Here is a 23148-nt window from a genome sequence, read left to right as displayed (position 1 = left end):
AGGTAACCTACAGAATGGGAGAAAATTTTTGCAATCTACCCATCTGACAAAGGGCTAATATCCAGAATCTACAAAGAGCTTAACAAGTTTACAAGAAAAAAACAAAAAAAAAAAAACCATCAAAAAGTGGGCAGAGGATATGAACAGACACTTCTCAAAAGAAGACATTTATGCAGCCAACAGACATATGAAAAAATGCTCCTCATCACTGGTCATCAGAGAAATGCAAATCAAAACTACAATAAGATACCATCTCACACCAGTTAGAATGGCAATCATTAAAAAGTCAGGAAACAACAGATGCTGGCGAGGATGTGGAGAAATAGGAACACTTTTACACTGTTGGTGGGAGTGTAAATTAGTTCAACCATTGTGGAAGACAGTGTGGCGATTCCTCAAGGATATAGAACTAGAAATACCATTTGACCCAGCAATCCCATTACTGGGTATATACCCAAAGGATTATAAATCATGCTACTATAAAGAGACATGCACATGTATGTTTATTGCAGCACTATTCACAATAGCAAAGACTTGGAACCAATCCAAATGTCCATCAATAACAGACTGGATAAAGAAAATGTGGCACATATACACCATGGAATACCATGCAGCCATAAAACAGGATGAATTCATGTCCTTTGCAGGGACATGGATGCAGCTGGAAACCATCATTCTCAGCAAAAATATCACAACGACAGAAAACCAAACACCGCATGTTCTCACTCATAAGTGAGAGTTGAACAATGAGAACACATGGACACAGGCAGGGGAACATCACACACCAGGACCTGTTGGGGGGTAGGGGGCTGGGGGAGGGATAGCATTAGGAGAAATACCTAATGTTAATGACGAGTTGAGGGGTGCGGCAAACCAACGTGGCACATGTATACCTACATAACAAACCTACGTGTTATACACATGTACCCTAGAACTTAAAGCATAGTAATAATTTTTTTAAAGTAAGTATAGGTATATATAATGATTTAAAACAGTACTTTATGCTCGAAGGAGGAATAAAAAATGGAATGGTTTATATTATAACCTTTTTAATTTAAACTTATCCTAAGAAGATAAAATTATTTGCATTTGATAGTACAATTTTAGATGATAAAGGGTTAATCTATAGTGGAAAATTAAGCCTCACAAAAAAAAAGCATAAATATGGTCCAAAAGTTCATATGGTCCAAAACCTAACTACTTGTGAAATGTAAAGCACACATTTCAGATACTAGATAATATTTTAGTTGACAATTATTTTAATTATATAAGTAGTTAAATCTAATAATAAAGCTTACATAAAGTTATGAAAATATTTTATAAAATATTTGCCAATTCATGAATATTTTTAATTTATAAAAATTTTGTTTTCACTAAAATTGGAAAATATTTTATGCTTTGTAATTTTCTACATTTATAGATATGAAGATTTATGAATATGAAGCATAGGTTATTAGAATTATCTAATTACATGGCCATAAATTATAAAATAACTACTGTAGAGAATGTCTCTCTCTTTTGGCCATGAAAGTTGTTGAATTTTAATAACACCTATGATAAAATAGGATCACATTTTCCTGTGAATAGTACATAATCTAACACAACAAGCAATTAGATTTCAAAATTCAATTAAACAATAACAGACATTTCTCACTAAGAATTATTAAGGTCTCTGAATCCTAAAATAAAAAAAGCAGAATATCAACTTCTCTTAGTTGTATTCTGTTAGGAGCCTCAGTCCTCTCTTAGGCTCCCCACACTTCTAAATATCTATTAACTGCATAATAAAATAGTCTTTCTTAAGTTTTAAATTTTCTACCTTCAAATATTGAAATAAAAATATTATCAAGCAATCTCTACTGGCAAATGACAGAGGGGAAATTATATTTTATTTCAAAACAGTGTTTATGATTTTATAATAAGCTAGTATTATTAAGGAACACACATTATTCTCTAAGTCTTACCCAGTTCACTTGATTTCTTTTGAAGCTCCATGGTAAGTATTTTCAATTGATCTTCACTTTTTTCCAATCTTGTAAAATATATCATTTTCAATACAAAATATTATTTTAGTCAGAATTCATCTCATAACTAAAATTGGTGCAATTTAGCAACTGATACATCTTAAAATAGATTCACCCACTGGATTCTTAAACATTTATTAAGTACCTACTCTGTGCCATACAGTGTAACATTTTAAAATAAGATATTACTATTATAAATACATAATTGTATATTACTTTTATGTAATATACATATATATCTTAAAGCTTATGGTATAAGTTTTCTCTTAGCTGTTGATGATAATCAGATTAACACATCCTAGAACTCTGAAAGAGATTGAGTATGTAACTACTATTATACTGAATTTTGCCTTAGGAACAATATAATTATGAGAATATGTATAATTTGGTTAACTTCTCTGGCTTTCTGTTTCCTCAAAGTATAACACTGAGGTAATAGGGATAGATGAATCTTAGGTAACTTACCATTTTAAAAATGAAAAATCACTGCATAGGTCAATCAAAAATATGTAAATTAGGGGAGCTAGAAAGGCTAGTTTTCCCTCACCATGCACAAGCAACGGAGAAAAAATATTGCTAGGCCCCGGCTGTGGCTTCAGAGAGAAACGTGTTCTCCTTTATCCTACCAAACTTAATTAACCATAATGCTAATGAGACAAAAAAATAATTATCTAGGCCTCCTAACACAGCTTTATATAAATATTTCCTTAATATAAAGTAGTGAAAAATAGAGTCTTAACACTCAAGTGTTAGAAAAACCGCTATTTAGATGAAGTGAAAATACTAGTTTATTTTTTATGTAATCACATTTGTTAAACCATTTATTAAGTTAATAATCATTATATTAATTAAATTGATACAGAGTAATTGGTTAATTTAATAAACATAGAGTAGTACCTATACCAGGCTAGCTGCTAAACTTATAAATCAGAAAGGTCTACAGACCTCAGTAAGATAAACCCTACAGTCTAGAAGTTACTTCTAGGAAGTTAATAATAATCTACAGTCATTAAATAAATCACCGCATCAACCTTTCATGAGTTTATATATATAACTAAATTCTATGGCAAAGCACACATGGGAACTATCCTATCCTAGAGAACATCTTCTTTTACATCTTTTCCTAAGATATCTGTCTATCCAAAGAAACTTTTAAAATGTATTCCCACTTTATACATAAGAGACCTGACTATAGTTGTTATATGAATTATACGTCAGTTGGCAATGCAAAGAAAATGGCATTGAATATTAAAAGTAAATTGTTTTTTATTCACTTATTTTATGTATTAAAAATAATATATATTTTACCTTTGCTGTTCTGTTCTCAATAATTCTTTCAAGCTGCAGATGGTAGTTTCAAATTCAGTAACCACAAATGAATGAGTAGCTCTAGCTTTATTAAATGCTTCCATTTGAGCTTCTTTTTCTTCAGTTAGCTGACAAATTGTTTTTGTTGCTATCTGTAAATCTTCCTCTAAAGCCTTTTGAGTACTCTAAATGAAATAAAGTATAAAATAAGAGCAATGATCCAAAGGCCTTAACCAAAAAAGCTGAACTTATCTGCTTCTATACATTTACTTCCCCTTTCCCACCCTCATATTTTCCTAACTATTATTCCTCCTCCCTACCCTCAAATGCCCACCCACTACTCTTATTTCAATTCACTATTCTCCAAATCCCACCTATAGTTCCAACTCCTCCATGGAGCCTTCCTAGCCAACCCAGCCATACTATTCTTTCAATTCTTAGAACTATTGATTTATTACCTAAACCACCCTGTTGGCACCTGTCCAGGGTCTTGTATCTTAATTATACTTTTGATGTGTTTTTATGCAATGTCTCTAAACTATAGCATTTTGCAGACTAGGATTGTGTCTTCTCTATCTATTTGAAACTCCAGGTCCTTGTACATTGTATTAGTATTTAATAAATATTTGTTGACTGAGTGATAGTGTGAGACTTATTACACATTACTGAGTTTTTAAATCATACCACACTTCTTTGTAATGACACTTTAATATCTTCTAGTTCTTTAGTCAAATGATGCTGCTTCTCAATTGATTGTTTTAAGTTTTCACTCTGTAATTCTAAAAGAGAAAGTTATAAATAGATCGTAATTAGCAGAAGATATATACCAAGAAAACTAATTATTATTTGTGACAATTAGTCTTTTTCCTCCATTATATAATAGTACAAAATGAGGGGGAAATATGCAAATATAAACACACAAATATTGGTCACCATCAAGCTTTACTGACTTACCAAGACTGTTATCTCCCAATAACTCAAAAATAAATATTTAAGGATTTACATTTTTTAACACAAATTTTATTGATTGATTACTAATTTGGATATTCATAAAATGTAGAATAAAAAGAGTGGGTTTAAAACAATATTTAAATACTGCATGCAAAAGGAAAAGATACACACTAAAATATGAAAAGTAATTTATCTCCTGAGGGTAAAATTATTCATGATTTTATTTTCATTATTGATTATCTTGTTTTTTTATTTTTCAAAATATTCTCTTTATTTATTAAATGACAAATAAAAGCTTTTGACTCCACTTAAGAGCCCATTTTTAATAAATACTAAGTCTCAGGTACTAGTCTATATGGTTCATATTTATGCACTCATTTTTAAACATCATAAAAACAATAGAAAAAAGAAGTTCATTATATTCTCTGGATTCAAATTATACAGTTTCCTTTTACTAAGCTACCTGGCCTCAGGCATAATACTTAACCAGTCTGACTACTTTTCCCACCTGGAATATTAGAATAATGATAATTATTCATATTATGAAAAGTTACCTGCTGTTAGAAGTAAACAAGATAATGCAACTTAAAATGCTCAAGCACAGTGTCTAATCTATAATCAATAAATGATAACTGCTATTAACATGATAATAATGGTGATATATGGTAGAAACTGGACCTTAATATTCATGATAATTTACAGTATATTAGTCAGGCAGGCAAATAAACAATGATTGCGCTGATGGGTACTCACTAGAAGTTCTGCGAGTTTACATAGAGGAGACACCTAAGTCAAATAAGATCAGTCAGAGTTAGAGGTACAGGGAGATGGAGAAAGTTTAAAGACTTCCAGAAAGTAGCAGCTGAGTTGAAACATTTGAAAGACAGTAAGAATTAGCAAAGGTAATGGGAGTTAGGAGAGAAAAGGTCACAGGCAAGTGTAAGAGCATGGAACAACAGAAGAGATAGAATGACACATTCTGGCATCTAAAGAAAATGTATTTTAGGAGCATAAGGCTTGAAGTATAACGAGTAAGTCACAGGAGATATGATTGGAAGGATAATAAGGACAAGATCATAACAGGACTTATATAACTTGTTCAGAGTCTTCTGGTTCATAATTCATGAAGATCATGCAAAACAATGAAGGATGTTAAGCAACAGAAGTATGTGCCAAGTTTATATTTTTAAAACTCCATTCTGAAAAACCTACATAGAATGAAAGGGTCATTGGTCCAACTCTGAGGAAAAAATAGAAAAAGTAAATCTGGGCCAGGCCCGGTGGCTCATGCCTGTAATCCCAGCACTTTGGGAGACCAAGGTGGGCAGATCACGAGGTCAGGAGTTCGAGACCATCCTGGCCAACATGGTGAAACCCTGTCTCTACTAAAAATACAAAAATTAGGTGGGCATGGTGGTGTGTGCCTGTAGTCCCAGCTACTGGGGAGGCTGAGGCAGGAGAATCACTTGAACCAGGGAGGCAGAGGTTGAGCAAGCCGAGATCACACCATTGCACTCCAGCCTGGTGACAGACTGAGACTCTGTCAAAAACAATAACAACAACAACAACAACAAAACAAAACAAGAAAACGAAAAAGTTAACCTGGAGAGAGGGAAATGTTGACTAATGATTGTGGTGTCCATTATGATACTATTTCTTATGGTCTGGTAATAAATGTTTCCCCTGAAAAATCATAAGCACAAACTAGCCCTTAGTCATATATGGGAACAGAATGTATACTGCCAGAATGTTCAAAAGAGCTCCAAGCCAAAATTTAATTTGAAGTGCTCCTAAGTTTCCCCAGGATCCTAGAAAATGGAACATGCAAATTTTCTCCCGGCCTAATATACTGCTAATCCAGGTCTTAAAGAATTTACACAAATAAAGTTACATGACCTCACAATCAACAAACACAATGGGAAACAAAGCACCATGAACAGAGTCAGCAAAGTGAACAAAAGGCCAACTTAGATCTGCAAAGATTTCAGATTTTGGAATTATTGGTTATGAAACTTAAAAATAAGTATTATCACATACTTTGTAAACTAAAGGAAGATATCAGTAAATCAATAAAATTACTAGAAGTAATACATAAAATTGAAACTGAAAACTCCAAAGGGATAATGATGAGCTTTGTCATTTAAACACTCCTGTAAACGGGAATAAAAATTCAAGATCAAATATTAAGAATATTAAAGCATTAAGCTCCTGACAAAATAGGAATTTGCCAGGCCAAAAATGAAGAGAAAATAGAAACCTATAGAAGTAAGGTACCCACAAAACTTGTTTGTGCCCAAAGGGCATTTGCAAACCCTGGCAAAGTTGGACTTTTGGTTTAAAATATGATGGGATAAAGAATTTAAGATATATGAAAACCCAAAGACTACAGAGAGTAGAGAAAGTCTAAGAAGTAAACTTTTGTATAATAAATTGGGACAGTTTTGATGTAAGGAGCAAGCAAAAGTAAACCAACTCAGAGGCAGATTTGCAGCCCAGGTTGAAATCACCTGAGTGGTTCAGGACACCCCAAGCCTTCAAGCTGACTTAAGGTTGTCCCAAATGGATAGAAACACCATGTGCATGGGGGGAAAAAAAGCAAATCCTCCCAGGGGGATGTTAAGCAGGCCTTAACTTATTCCTATAAGTAATCTTTTTTTTTTCAAGTAAAAAAATTGAGCATAAAGTCAAAAACAATAAGGCACACAAGCAAACAAAGCACTTTGACTAAAAACTATCATAAACAAGACAGAATGAGAATCACAAACATTTAAAATAAAAAATTATCAGAAAAGGAATATAAAATAGCTATGATTTGTATATTTAAGGAAAAGACAACCTTGAAAATAAGAATAGAAAACTAGATAAAGTAGAATGGCAGCTTAGAAAAAGAAAAATAACATCTTAAAATAAACATCTTAGTAACTAAAATTAAATGGAGGAATTTCATAATGTGTGAGAAATAAAACAGAAGAAAATTAGTGAATTACAAGATAGGTAAAAAGAAATTATCTAGGATAAGGTATAGAAAGGCAAAACTGTTGAAATAGGAAAAAGAGATTAAGAGTCAAAGAAGAATGAGAAAATTAATGTAGGTTTTTACTTTGGTTTCGGGTTTGGTTTGTTTGTTTTGTTTGTTTGTTTGTTTGTTTGTTTGTTTGTTTTGAGACAGGGTCTCACTCTGCCACCCAGGCTGGAGTGCAATGGAGCAATCATAGCTCACTGTAACCTCAAACTCCTGGGCTCAAGTGATCCTTCCACCTTAGCCTCCCAAGAAGCAACATGGGTTTTTTTCCTCAACATTTTTTTCTTACTCAGAAAATGAGGAAACAGAAAGTAGAGTAAATACAATATCTGAAGAGATTATTGTTGAGAATTTCCAAGACACAATAGTAACAGACAGTAATTTATAGATTGAAGAAGTTATTAAACAAAACTAAGCCTATGAGTAAACATATTATACTGTAAATGCTAAAAATCAAAGATGAAGAAAATCTGAAAAGATACTACTGACTTCTTAAAACCAACATAGTAAGCCAGGTGTGGTGGTTCACATCTGTAATCCCAGGACTTTGGGAAGCCAAGGCAGGAGGATTGCTTGAGCCCAGGAGTTTGAGACCATCCTGGGCAACATAGTGAGACCCTGTCTCCACAAAAAATTTTAAAATTAGCCAGGTGTAGTGGCATCTGCCCGTATCCCATTTACTCAGGAGGCTGAGTTGGGAGGATCACTTGAGGCCATGATTGTCCCACTGCACTCCAGCCTGGGCAACAGAGTGAGACTCCATCTCAAAAAAAAAAAAAAAAGAAAGAAAGAATGAAAGTAAAATAATACCTTCCATGTGCTAAAAGAAATGTCTAAAAATAACATATGGTGTGCCAACCTAGAAAGACATATCATGCAAACATATCCTTTATGGATGAGAATGAATAAATAAATTTTCAGACAAATGGAATCTCTGACAGCTAATCACAAACATATTCTCACTAAAGGAGATTTTAAATATTCCTATTTTAAACAGAAAGAAAATGATCTGAATGAAAAGTTTAAGATACAAAAAAAAAAAAAACAGCAAAGAAATTGAAAAAAAAATACATGGGTAAAACGAAATAAATACTGTCTGTATAAAACAGTAATAATAATGTCCTGTCTATAGAACTAAAATACACCTATTGTAGCACTATTCACAATAGCAGCAATATGGAATCAACTGGTATTCATCAACAGATGACTGGATAAAGAAATGTATACATATATATATATATACACACACACACAAATTGGAATACTGTTCAGCCACAAGAAATAATGAAATCATGTAAAATATTATTGTTATCTACTTAATTTTTGATAATTAATACTCTTTAGGAACCAACTATTATTAGCAAGTGACAAAATAAATTAGGTAATAACAAGCAAACATTAAAAAGAAAAACAAAAATTAGTCGATCATAATTAATTTGAATGAATATTTCTAGGCAGGGTGGAGTAGTTAGTAGCATACCAACTCTCACGCTGGAAACAACCAAAAAAGGCAGAATGACATAAAAGGACTAAATGGGCTAAGATTCTTAAAAGAAAACGCTGAAAGTGAACTGATAAAGTACAACTGACATCTGCCGATCTGGGTATAAACAAAAGACTAAGATGTTGTCTTAAACCAGGCAGAGGCCTGTTGCTAAGGAACAGAAAAGCCAGCTTACTTTTGAGACGTCTCAAAGAGCTAAAGAAACAAAATTGAAGACTTGAAAAACCCTTATATACTTGGCCAGTTTCCTTTCATTTAGCTCAGTCTCTAACTGGATTCAGATAATCAACCCAACACACACCCAATTTCTCTCTAGCAGAGAAAAGACAACATCTTCGGGAAGCTCCAAGATTTTTCTTATTACAATGTACAGAATTTAATTTTAAAAATTACTGGGCACACCAAAGGATAAGAACAAATGCCCAAACAGCAAAATTAAAAAGTAAAAGTAAAAAGAAAGAAAATCAAATAGTGGTTGCCAGAAGCTGCAGGAAGAAGGGAATGGAATGCTATTTTTTAATGGGTACAGAGTTTCCATTTTGCAAGATGAAAAGAGTTCTTGGACGGTGAGTTCTTGGAGAAGACAGATGGTGGTTATGGTTGAATAACAATGTGAACATACTTAATGCTACAGAACTGGACACTTAAATATGATTAACGTGGTAAATTTTATGTCACACATATTTTACCACAGTTTTAAAAAAGAAACAACAGAAATAAACCAACAGATGAGACATATATTAAAATAAACAGAGAATAGCTATAAAGTATCAATGATGAATATATATTTAAGAGGTGAAAAATGAGATTTTTAAAAGAGGAGAAAACTTAACCAGAGAATTGAACTCTTAAGTAATCAAATGGAAACTTCAAAATGAAAAATATATGATTTATTTAAAGTAAAGAATTCAGTAGATGGGTTTAAAGCAAATTAGACACATCACAGGCAGGATCAGATAACAGATCAGTAAAAAATATCCACACTGAACATAGAGAAAAACAAGCAGAAGATACACACATATGGGAAACAATGAAAAATCACTTAAATGAACACATTTCAGTGGGTATGAGTCTACAGAAATCATATAGAATTATAGTTATGTATTACTTTTTTCAGTTTATATGATAAGATTAAATATTATTTCATTCATCCAACTATTGAACTCATATTATATGCATAACAATATACTAGGCACTATAGTTACAAAGATATTTAAAACCCAATCCCTCCTCAAGACACTCCTAGTCACAGGGGACAGACAAACAGGTAATGCTTACGCCATTACTAAGAATTTAGCCAACAGACGTGGGGTGGAGAGAAGAGATTCATTTTGAGTAGAGGTAGTAGCCAAAAGCATGGGGTGGGATTGAAAGATCACAAAATATAAGTGAAGTTAAATTATTTCAATATATCTGGAGAATATCACATAGTTATGACAGTAAGATGAAATTAGCAGGTATAGATTGGCAGAAACCAGATAATCATTTGCCATGTGAAGAAAAGAGAACGTTTTGAAGAACAGAAAAACATAAGATCTCTATAATGTTCTGCAAGGTGCATGGTGTTTGACAAACACTATGCCTTCTAAGTGTCCTGCCTTTTGGAAAAGTTTGAAAAATATTCACTAATAAGACAGTCTAAACATGACACTACACTCAGGATCCTTCATAAAGGGATCCAAATCTTTTACAATTTCATCTGCCTGAGTTCAATAAGATATTGCCACACCAGTCAGTTTACTAAAAATATACCCTAACATTTCTACTTCCATGACTTGCACAAGCCATTTATTCCACCTATGTTGTCTCCTCCAGTTCACTGTCTAGTAAACTTTTAAACAGTTCAACAGTTTTTTCCTACTGCCTTTCTACAGGTCTCTCTCTGGGAAAAATCAGTAACTCTCTCCATCGTGCTCCCATACGATTTGTTCATTCAAAAAATAATTTTTGCTAGGCACAGTGGCTTATGCCTGTAATCCCAGAACTTTGGGAGGTTGAGACAGGTGGACTACCTGAGGTCAGGAGTTCAAGATCAGCCTGGGCAACATGGTGAAACCCTGTCTCCAAGAAAATACAAAAATTAGCCGGGCGTGGTGGTACACACCTGTAGTCCCAGCTACTAGGGAGGCTCAGACAGGAGAATCACTTGAACTCAGGAGGCAGAGGTTGCAGTGAGCCAAGATTGTGCCACTGCACCCCAGCCTGGGTGATAGAGTGGGACTCCATCTCAAAAAAAATAATATTATTAATTTTGAGTGTCTTATATGTGCCAGGCACTGTTCTCGACACTTGGAATGCAACAAACAGTTTCAAGTCAGTGAACAAAAAAGACAAGGTCTCTATCTTTGTGGAGCATATAGTTGAAACATTTGAAAAAGGTAAGAGCATGGAAAAGGGAAAAGAAGAGTATATGTATTTTACAAAAGCTTCCCAGATTAATCTATTATGCCCTCCTCCAACAAAACCAACTCAGATTGAGAATTACAGTACTAGAAAGCATTAAAACAAACTTGTAATGAAAGCCAACATTTTGAACATAACAAGAGGAATACATAAGGTACATTATATTATCTTATATAAATTCTTACTTGTCTTTTCCTCTAATTGATTAACTTTATCTCTGGATTCCTCTAGCAGAAATGTTAAATCTTTCATTTTATTTTCTTTCTCAGAGATTTGGATCAATAGTAGTGACACCTAAAATATTTAAATAATACATTATCAATATAAAAAGTTAAATATGACACCTTAACATTCATAATACCTACAATTATTTTATGTACTTGTCTACATGTTTTTCAGCTGGTCCACTTAACCCTCCCATGCTGGTACTCTACTCCCTGGCAGCCAATGTAGTCAGAGAACTGGCCCTATTATCTTTGTAAGAGACAGTGGCATATCAAATTGAAAAAGGCAATCTCTAAACATGGGTATTCCAGGCACAGGGATGGGTGGGGGTATATATAATGGAAAAATCAACATATATAATGGTAAGATTCAGTCTGTCTTTGCTATCCTGCCCAATCCAGCTCCAGAATGCCATCAGCCAAGTTTGTATCCGCAAGCAAGAATTTAGAAAGCCCCAGCAAAAAAAATTGTTACAAATAATGACATTTAGGAGTCCTCAGTAAAAGCACTAGCTGGCCATGCCATCATTTTAGAAGGAAGCCCAACAATCTGTAAGCTCTGCCCATGCACCTAGAACACCAAAAAGCGTTTTAGTACTTCACTCTATTTTTGTGGTTTTTATTATCCTCTCTGTACTGTGAATTAATTTTTTAAATTATTAAGTAGATATCCCTGTTAACCAGGTTAGAAGACATCTTGTGGCAAATCAGACAAGAAAAACTGCAAATATAGTGAGAAATAGAAGAGGATTCTATTATATATATTGCTTTCCATTTGGGAAGCAGAAGACTTGAAACTGATAGAGATGGCATAATAATAATCTGAAACATTCTTGTGAATGCCAAAGGATATAGAGTTAACATTTTCAAGTCTTCCACTACGTGACATTAATATAAAAAAGCATCTGTGTCTTGTTTTCTTAGGCTAAAAAAGAAAAAAGAAAGAAGCAACAGAATATTTTAGTTCCTCTTCATTGGTATTATGAATAGCACATTTCAAAACAAACTGCAAAATGTAAGTTGAGTAGTCAATGATCATTTATACATTTTATGAAGTTTTTGTCTGAACAAAATTTCTCACAAAATAATATATTTTGAGGCAATATCCTATTACTGATATAAATATTATAGAATAATTGATTAAAACCCAAAAAAAGCTAGAGTGAGTACATATTTGAGTCAACAAAAATTAAGTGAATCTAAAGGTTAAATATTTAGATATGTATAATACTAAAATTCTCTCATAGGAATTTATCATATATTCAGCAAATACAAACTTCTTTTGAAATTTTAAGTATCTAATGAATTAGCAAATATAAAGAATACAAAGAGTTGTTTTTTTAAAAAAACCTGCTTTTCCTTGTCATTTACTTCCTTCTTGTATTCTTGTTCAAGGTGTTGGATTTTTTCATAATCTTCCTTTACTTTAAAAATAAAACAAATAACCTGATGTAAATGACGAGTTGATGGGTGCAGCAGACCAACATGGCACAAGTATACATATGTAACAAACCTGCACGTTATGCACATGTACCCTACAACTTAAAGTATAATAATAATAAATAAATTTAAAAAAATAAAAATAAAAATAAAACAAATATACTGTAATGTCATAACATAATTGTATCACATTTCTATTACAAACAAAATTTAAAGTTTATTTCACCTCTTTATTTATCTCTAAATTATATTAAACTCTAAAAGTTTGTAATGGGTTAAAATTGCTGTTTTCTTCCTTATTTTCTGTTTAGTAAAATACTGAATATAAATAATATCAGTTATAATAACCTAAAAATTTTACAATTCTTATATATAAAAGTTTATTCTCTAAAACACACTAATCTGAAACAACAGGCTTTAAGTATATATAATATGATATATATAAAATTATTTTAACATGCATACTATACCAAGATATGTAAAAAGATACCAAATCACATTTCTAAAAAAAATAAAATTAGTTTGATTTCATGAAAGACATAGTTTTAAAGCCCAAAACTATTTTTAACAAATATTAATTCCCTGCCACATTCCACAAGATTTAGAGGACTTACAGAAATAAAGAAAATAGAAAATAGTTGAGAGCATCAGGCTAAAGAGATGAAAACATTAATGGAATCCAATAAAAACATAAATAGCAAAACAGTAATATAAAAATTAAGTAAGATCCCTATCCCTACACTTAAAATGCATTTCCAGTCTGGAATTCTCAGCTTGCACACGAAGTTCCTCAAAAGCTGTTACCATTTTCTGAAATATAAAGTTTAACTTTTAAGAATCACACTTGATTTTTTTAAATAGCTTTCTTCAAACTATGAAAATATTATCAAATTTGTATCATGTGATCATTAAATTTAAAACCACACAATTTGGAATAATTAAAAATTGTAATTTGAATTACTTACTAAAAACGTATTAAGAGGGCCTTATGTTAGTTTCCCAAATGCTTAAATGCACTGGCAACATGTTATATAATACAAAACAGCAGCAAATGGATTGTTGGTACACCAGCCATTTACTTAATAGCATGTATCAAAATCTGTAATTTCATATTTATTTGTGCTTATTTATTTATGTCTTCTCCACTAAAGTGAGGCCTCTCAACATGAATCCGAAGTTACACTTCCATCATCTGGCAGCATGTGTTCATTCAGCTTTCAACAAATCTTGCTTTGTAAAATCAGGTTAATTAATTAATTAATTAATTACTGAGTGCCTATTATGTGCCAGGAACTGTTTTAGGCAATAGGGATAGAAGACAAAGTCTCTACCCTACTGGAACTTATAATAAAGTGTAAAAAAGAATGCAGGCCGGGCGCGGTGGCTCAAGCCTGTAATCCCAGCACTTTGGGAGGCCGAGACGGGCGGATCACGAGGTCAGGAGATCGAGACCATCCTGGCTAACACAGTGAAACCCCGTCTCTACTAAAAATACAAAAAATTAGCCGGGCGTGGTGGCGGCGCCTGTAGTCCCAGCTACTCGGGAGGCTGAGGCAGGAGAATGGCGTAAACCCGGGAGGTGGAGCTTGCAGTGAGCCGAGATCGCGCCACTGCACTCCAGCCTGGGCGACAGAGCGAGACTCCGCCTCAAAAAAAAAAAAAAAAAAAAAAAAAAAAAAAAAAAAAAAAAAAAAAAGAATGCAAATACACACACACACACACATATATATATCAAATAAATGCCAAGTAGCTTTATGTGCTCTTAAGAAAAGTTAAATGAGGTGGATATATATAGAATAATCAAATAGAAATTTTAGATAAAGTATTAAGGGGAGAATAACAAAAAAAGAAAAATGAACTTTAGAAATGTGCATAAGACCTTAGATATAAAAGTTCTGGAAAAGGTACAAATTCAAAGAAGCACCATCAGAAAGAGCTTAGCAAATTTGAGAAACATAGAAGAGTGACTATAGCAGAAAAGCAAAGTGAAGAATGACAGGAGACGAGATAACAAAGGTAAACAGAAGCCAGACACAGATGAATAATACTTTATCTGTTTTCAAATTAATGGTTATGTGTAACAATGTGCTGATTTCTGACAAGAGTCAGCAAATATTTGATAAATTAAGTGATGTCACTAACATATAAATCAAAAAGCTACTACATAACAAAACATTAATGCTCATAGTATAGAACCTTAGGAATTTTATTAGTGATACAATAATATATCAACAAATAAATAATAATCTTTTCAGTAAGAATAGTTGTCCATATTTTTGTGGTAATCACTATAATTTGCTTAGAAATTTCTATGTTTAAAATACTCAGATTTCATTAACACTCACCTCAATGTTATTATTTAGATCCATATAAACTTGCCTGGTTTCTTCCCGTTCATATTCATCTGTTGTTAATATAAAAATTTCAAAATAAAATTTTAAAATAAGATATCAACAAGATAATGCTCAAAATGCCTCCGGAAAACATTAAAATATTTAAAATTCTGTGTTAATGATGAACATTGGGTTATCTAAATCATTACTGGGTCTTTTTAAGTTGCATCAAAAGTTGTTTGGGTCCAGTCTGATGTGAAGAATCTTAGAAGTCACTGCTCCATCCTAACGACAAGTAAAAAGCTAAACAAACTAAAAAATTAACAACTCTTCTCAAATCTTAAGAGAAGTAAAGTCGCAGGGCAAACTACCCCAAAATCAGAGAGACAGGCAAACACAGAGAGAATCATAACTTACCAGGGCAGAAACCCATGAGCAGAAAACTCTGTGGGCACCAGAGTCAGGGAAAGAAAACCTGAACTATAATTGATGCATTGCTGGAAATTCAGTGTAAACAAATCTGAGAGATACACTCTGTGGAAACTGGGTGTGGTGGCTCATGCCTGTAATCTTAGCACTTTGAGAGGCGGAGGTTGGCACGTTGCTTGATGCCAGGAGTTCAAGACCACCCTGGTCAATGTGGTAAAACCCCATCTCTACTAAAAATACAAAAATTCTCCAAGCATGGTAGCACATGCCTACAGTCCCAGCTACTCATAAGGCTAAAACATGAGAATCGCTTGAACCCAGGAGGCAGAGGTTGCAGTGAGCTGGGCAACAGAGCAAGACTCTATCTCAAAAAAATAAAAATAATAAAACCTCTATGGAGAACCAGTCATCAGAGAGGGCCCAGATTCTTGTGAGTTTTACCTTCTGGAGCTCTACCAGGTTTCTCACAATGAACATAGGAAAAACATCCCCTTGTGCTTCTGGCAGGAAAAGCCATTTTGAACTATGCCAATGTGTCCTGTTCTTAACAAGGCCTCCCTTGGGAGAGAAAAACCTGTTGGAAATTTGTCAGAGCCTAACTAACCTGGGGGAAGGGAAATACCCAATTCCAGACAGCTCTAGTCCTCCATGTGAAGTAAGGAAAATATCCAACTCCATCCCCCTCTAGCCTTCCACATGGAAAATGGGAAATTCCCAACTGCAGCCCACTCTACCCACCCCGTCCCATCTAAGGAGGAGCAGGATGCAAGGGCTGAGAAGTATTTATGAAGTTCATAGTCTGGAGGCAAAAATTTGCTGAAAAACTGAGACCTAACCACAGGTCTATAGAACACTCCTCCCCCTATACTTTACCAGCACATTACAACAATTCCTTTACCCAGTACATCATGTGTAGCTATCCAAACCAATAAAAATACAAGCATACTAAAAGGCAAAAAATACACTTTGACAAGACAAGACAAGCATCAGAACCAGACTCCAATACAATTAAGGATGTCAGAATTATCCCAGACCAGTAATTTAGAACAACTGTGATTGATATACTAAGGGCTCTAATGGATAAAGTAGACATCACACAAGAATAGATAAGCAATTTAAAGAGATAGGTGAAAATTCTAAGAATGACTCAAAACATAAATGCCACAGATCAAAACCACTGTAACAGAAATGAAGGGCTTGTGGGTGTGGGGGCTCAGGCCCATAATCCCAGTCACTCGGAAGCCTCAGGCAGGATGATTACTTGAGGCCAGGAGTTGGAGACCAGCCTAGACAACATAGAAAGACCTTGTCTCTAAAAAAAAATAAAACGAATAAATGAAGGGCTTATTAGTAGACTAGACACAGCTGAGGAAAGAAATCTTTGAAGTTGAAGCTATTTCAACAGAAACCTCAAAAACTGAAAGGCAAAGAGAGAAAAGACTAGAAAGGACAGAACAGAATATCCAAGAACTGTGAGACAACTACGAAAAGTATAATGAGAATACCAGAAGGAGAAGAAAGAAAAAAAGGAACATAAAAAAAATATATTTGTAACAATAATGACTGAGAATTTCCCCTAAGTTAATGTCAGACACCAAATCACAGATCCAGGAAGCTCAGAGAACAGAAAGCAGGATAAATGCCAAAAACACTATACCCATGCATATTACATTCAAACTACAGAAAATCAAAGATAAAGCTAGAGGAAAAAAACATTTTACCTATAGAGGAGCAAAAAGAAAGATTATATCTGACTTCTCCTCAGAAACCATGCAGGCAAGAATAGAATGGAGTAAAATATTTAAAATGTTGAGAGGGGAAAAAAAAGCAACACAGAATTCTGTAATTTGAGAAACTATCCTTCAAAAGTGAAGAAATAAAGACTTTCTCTGACAAAAGTTGACAGAATGTGTTGCCAGCAGACCTGCCTTCCAAGAAATGTTAAAAGAAATTATTTAAAGAGAAAGAAAATGGTTTAGAAATTCAGATCTCTATTAAAAAAAAAAAAGAGCAACAGCTGGTCTCAGTGGCTCACACCTGTAATCTCAGTGCTTTGGGAGGCTGAGGTGGGAGAATCACTTGAGGCCAGAAGTTCATAGCAAGACCCCATCTCTACCAAAAAAAAACAAAAACAAAAACAAAAAGAAAGAAAGAAAAAAAGAGCATCAACGCAGAAATAAGTAAAGGCTAAATAACTTTTATTTTTCTTATTCTTAATTGGTCTAACATATAAGTTTGTCAAAAATAGTAATATCTACAACGGGCCGGGCACAGTGGCTCACGCCTATAATCCCAGCACTTTAGGAGGCCAAGGCAGGTGGATCACTTGAGGTCAGGAGTTTGAGACCAGCCTGGCCAACATGGCAAAACTCCATCTCTACTAAACATACAACAGTTAGCAGGGTGTCATGGCACATGCCTGTAATCCCAGCTACTCAGGAGGCTGAGACAGGAGAATCACTTGAACCCAGGAGGCAGAGGTTGCAGTGAGCCAGGATCATGCCACTGCACTCCAGCCTGGGCAACAGAATGAGACTCTGCCTCAAAAAAACAAAACAAAACAAAAAATAGCAACAATGTATTAGATTATAAATGCTTATTTATGCTTTATATAAAAGAAATGAATGACAGCAATGATACAAAAGATGGGAGGAGGCCAGGCATGGTGGCTCAAGCCTGTATTCCCAGCACTTTGGCAGGCGGAGGAGGGTGGATCACTTGAGGTCAAGAGTTCAAGACCAGTCTGCCCAACATGACAAAACCCTGTCACTACTAAAAATACAAAAATTAGCCGGGCTTGGTGGTGGGCACCTGTAATCTCAGCTACTCAGGAGGTTGAAACACAAGAATCACTTGACCCCAGGAGGTGGAGGTTGCGGTGAACTGAGATGGCACCACTGCACTCCAATCTGGGCAACAGAACAAGACTCTGTATCCAAAAAAAGAAAAAAATAAAAGATGGGAGGAAAGAATTATAAGGTACCCATAGTAACCTTGAAGCAGTAGAGGGTTATTTGAAAGTGGACTTGGATTACTGTAAATATATATTGCAAACTCTAGTGAAATCACTTTAAAAAGTAAAAATAGAAGTATAGCTAATATTCTAAGAAAGGAGAGAAAATGGAATCACAGGAAAGGCTCAATTAAAACCACAAATAGTATAAAAAGTGTAAAAGACAAAAATAGGAACAAAGAACAGGACAACAAATAGAAAAACAGTAATAAATATGGTAGATAATAATCCAACTATATCAATAATCACTTTGAATGACAATAGTCTAAATGACCGACTAAGAGATTGTCAGAGTGGATCAGAAAACAATACCCAACTACATGCTGTCTATAAGAAACTCACTTTAAATGTAAAAACACATCTAGAATAAAAGTAAATGGATACAGATATACCATATTAACACTAATCACAAGAAAGTATATTAACACTAATCAAAAGAAATTTTAAAACTTCCACTCTACAAAAGAGAATGTCAAGAAAATGAGAATACAAACCACAGACTGGGAGAAAATGTCTGCAAAAGAAACATCTTTTAAAGGACTGTTATCTATAATATACAAAGACTCAAATACGGTTAAGTCTTTTCTCTTATTGTTGATTAAAATTCAACAATAAGAAAACAAGCAACTTGATTTAAAAAATAGGCCAAAGACTTTAACAGACACCTTACAAAAGGAGACATACAGACAGCAAATAATCATATAAAAAAGAGTAGCTATATTAATTTCAGACACAGCCAACTTCAAAGCAAGGAAAGTTGTCAGATACAAAGAGGGCCATTTTAAAATGCTTTTACAGCTGAGCACAGTGGTTCATGCCTGTAATCCCAGTACTTTTGAGAGGCTGAGGATGGAGGACCACTTAAGTCCAAGAGTTCGAGACCAGCCTAGGCAACGTAGCAAAATCCACCTCTACAAAAAATAGAAAAATCAGTCAGGCATGGTGCTACACACCTATAGTCCCCACTACTCAAGAGGCTGAGGTAAGATATTCCCTTGAGCCCAGGATTTCAAGGCTGCAGTGAACTGTGATCACATCATTGCACTGCAGTCTGGGTGACAGAGCAACACTCTGTATCAAAAAAATAAATAAATAAAAATAAAATGCTTTTGGGTCAATTCTCCAAGAAGATATAACAATGTTTAATATGTATAGGTCTAGCAATATGGTGTCAAAATACATGAAGCAAAAACTGGTAGAACTGCAAGGAGAAATAAATTAATCCTCTATTATAGCTGAAGATTTCAACATCTCTATCAGAAATGGACAGATTCAGCAGGCAGAAAATCAGTAAGACATGTAGGTTGAGTGTCCCTTATCCAAAATGTTTGGGACTAGAACAATTAATATATCAGATTTCAGATTTTTTCTTAGATTTTGGAATATTTCCATTGTGTTTACCAGTCGAGCATCCCCAATCTGAAAATCCAAAATTTGAAATGCTCCAATGAGCATTTTCCTTTGAGCATCAATTTTGGCACTCAGTTGGATCTTGGAGTATCTTAGATTTGGGATTTTTGGATTAGGGCTGCTTAACCTGTAGTTGGATTCAATAAAACCATCAATCACCTTGACATCTACAGACTGCTTAATCCAACAATAACATACATAGTCTTCTGAAGCTCACATGGAACATTCATCAAGATAGACCATATTCTGGGCCATAAAACACACCTTAACAAATTTAAAAGATTATAAATTGTACAGTATCTGCTCTCAGATCACAATGGAATGAAACCAGAAATAAATAACAGAAGGATAGCTGGAAAATCACAAAATGCCTGGAGATTAACCAAGACACTTCTAAATACCACCTGAGTCAAAGAAGAAATCTCAAGAGAAATTCAAAAATATTTTGAACTAAATGAAAATTAAAACACACATTATTGAAATCTGTGGGATACAGGAAAAACTGAGAGGAAAATTTATAGCATTGAATGCATAAATTGGAAAAGACTATCTGAAATCAATCATCTAAATTTCCACTGTAGGCAACTAGAAAGAGAAGAGCAAATTAAATCCAAACTAAGAAGGAGAAAAGAAGTAATGAAAATTAGAGTAAAAACCATGAAAGTGAAAACGGAAAATCAATAATTTTAAGAAATCAATGAAACCAAAAGCTGGTTATTTGAAAAGATCGATAAAATCAATAAAGTCTAGCCAGGCTAAGAAAAAGAGAGAGAAGATTCAAATTACTAATACATAAATGAAAAAGGAGACATCAATACAAACCCCATGGATGTTAAAATGAAGACATATTATGAACAATTCTATGCCCACAAATTTGCTAACCTAAATGGAATGGACCAACTGTCAAAAGACACAACTGCCAAAACTCACAGAATTAAAAATAGGCAATATGAATAAGCCTATATCTATTAAAGAAATTAAGTCAATAATTAATAACCCTCCAAAACAGAAAGCACCAGACCTGCCAGCTTCACTGGTGAATTCTACGAACACTTAAGGAAGAAATTATACCAATTCTCTACTATCTCTTTCAGAAGACAGAAGCAGAGGGAATATTTTCTGATTCATTCTATGATGCCAGCAGTACCCTAATACCAAAACCAGACAAAGACATTATAAGAAAACTACAGACAAATAATCTCTCACAAACACAGATAAAAAAATACTCAACAAAATATTAGCAAATCAAATCCAATAATGTATAAAAGGAGCCGACACAGTGGCCCACACCTAAAATCCCAATTCCAGCTACTCAGGAGACTGAAGTGGGAGGATTGCTTGAGGCCAAAAGTTTGAGACTAGCCTGGGCAACACAGCAAGATCCCATCTCTAAAAAGAAATTTTAAAAATTATCTGGGTGCAGTGGCACACACCTATAGTCTCAGCCACTGAGGAGGCTGAGGCAGGAGGATCACTTGAGCCCAGGAGTTCAAGGCTATAGTGAGCTATGACCATGCCTGTGAAAAGCCACTGCACTCCAGCCTGGGTGACAGAGCAAGATCCTGTCTCAAAAAAAAAAAAAATAATAAAGTATAAAAAGAATTATACAACACACAACCAAATGGAATGCAGTCAAGGTATGCAAGGCTGGCTCAGCATTTTAAATCAATTATTGTAATCCATCACATAACAGGCTAAAAAAATTACATGATCATATCAATAGATATAGAAAAATTATTTGATAAAGTCCAACACCCATTCATGATAAAAACTCCTAGTAAACTAGGAATAGAAGGAAACTTGCTCAACCTAATAAAGAATATCTACAGAAATCTATAGCTAATATCATACTTAATGGTGAGAAACTAGAAGCTTTCCCACTAAGATCAGGAACAACGCAAGGATGTCCCCTCTCACCATTCTTTTTCAACATTGTACTTAAAGTTTCAATTAATACAATAAAACAAAAAAAAGGAAACAAATGGAATCAGATTGAGAATAAAGAAATAAAAACTATTTTTGTTCACAGATAACATAGCTGTCTGTACAGAAAATTTGAAAGAATCAACAGCAAAAAAATCCTGGAACTAATAAGCAATTACAGCAAGGTTGCATGATACAAGGTCAATATACTATACAAAAGTCAATCATTTTCCTATACACCAGCAATGAATAAGTGGAATTTGAAATTGAAAACACAATACCATTTACATTAGTATACAAAAAAAAATGAAATACTTAGGCACAAATCTAACAAAACATATGCAAGAGTTATATGAGGAAAACTATAAAATTTTGATGAAAACAATCAAATAATAATTAAATCAATAGAGAAATAGTCCATGATCATGGATAGGAAGATTCAATATTGTCAAGATGTCAGTCCTTCCCAACTTGATCTACAGATTCAATGCAATCCCAGTAAAAATCTCGGCAAGTCATATTGTGGATATCTACAAACTGATTCTGAAGTTTATATGGTGAGGCAACAGACTCAGAAGAGCCAACACGACATTAAAGGAGAAGAACAAAGTTGCAGAACTGATACTACTCAAATTCAAGACTTACTATAAAGCTACAGTAATCAACATAGTGAGGGATTAGTGGGGAAAAGAGACAAAGAGATCAAAGGAACAAAATGGAGAGTCCAGAAATAGACCCAAATAAATATAGTCAACTGATCTTTGACAAGGGAGTAACAAATAGACCCAAATAAATAGTCAACTCGTCTTTGACAAAGGAGTAACAGCTATAAAATAGAGAAAAGATGGTCTTTTCAAAAAATGATGCTGAAGCAAGTGGACATCTACATGCAAAAAAAAAAAAAATCTGGAGACGGATCTTACAACCTTAAAAAAAATTAACTAAAAATGTATCATAGACCTAAATGTAAAATACAAACCATAAAACTCCAAGATAAATAGGAGAAAACCTGGATGATCTTGGGTATCACAATGACTTTTTTTTTTTTAGATACAATAACAAAGATACAATCCATGAAAGAAATAATTCATGAGCCGGACTTCATTAAAATTAAAAACTTCTGCTCTCGCCGGGCGCGTGGCTCAAGCCTGTAATCCCAGCACT

General features: G+C 33.9%; 1 protein-coding gene across 10 annotated transcripts in view; it reads right to left on the bottom strand.

Moving 5' to 3' along the window:
• Positions 1-23148, bottom strand: part of SYCP1 (synaptonemal complex protein 1) — a 120993-nt gene that overhangs the window by 85777 nt on the left and 12068 nt on the right. For all 10 annotated transcript variants that reach the window (XR_652292.3, XM_009216030.3, XM_009216035.2 and 7 more), the window contains 7 exons: positions 15222-15280; positions 13617-13686; positions 12787-12860; positions 11398-11506; positions 4017-4111; positions 3333-3517; positions 1965-2032 (listed from right to left, as the gene is read on the bottom strand). Coding sequence is in view for 9 of the 10 variants with exons in the window: in XM_009216030.3 (XP_009214294.1) it covers positions 1965-2032; positions 3333-3517; positions 4017-4111; positions 11398-11506; positions 12787-12860; positions 13617-13686; positions 15222-15280 (660 nt within the window). In the remaining variant the exon portion in view is untranslated. The remainder of the gene's footprint in view (positions 1-1964; positions 2033-3332; positions 3518-4016; positions 4112-11397; positions 11507-12786; positions 12861-13616; positions 13687-15221; positions 15281-23148) is intronic.

Source organism: Papio anubis, chromosome 1, assembly GCF_008728515.1.
Source record: "Papio anubis isolate 15944 chromosome 1, Panubis1.0, whole genome shotgun sequence".
NCBI lineage: Eukaryota > Metazoa > Chordata > Mammalia > Primates > Cercopithecidae > Papio > Papio anubis.
The sequence above is the reverse complement of the archived record's forward strand: the minus strand, read 5'-3'. Positions and strand labels throughout refer to the sequence as shown.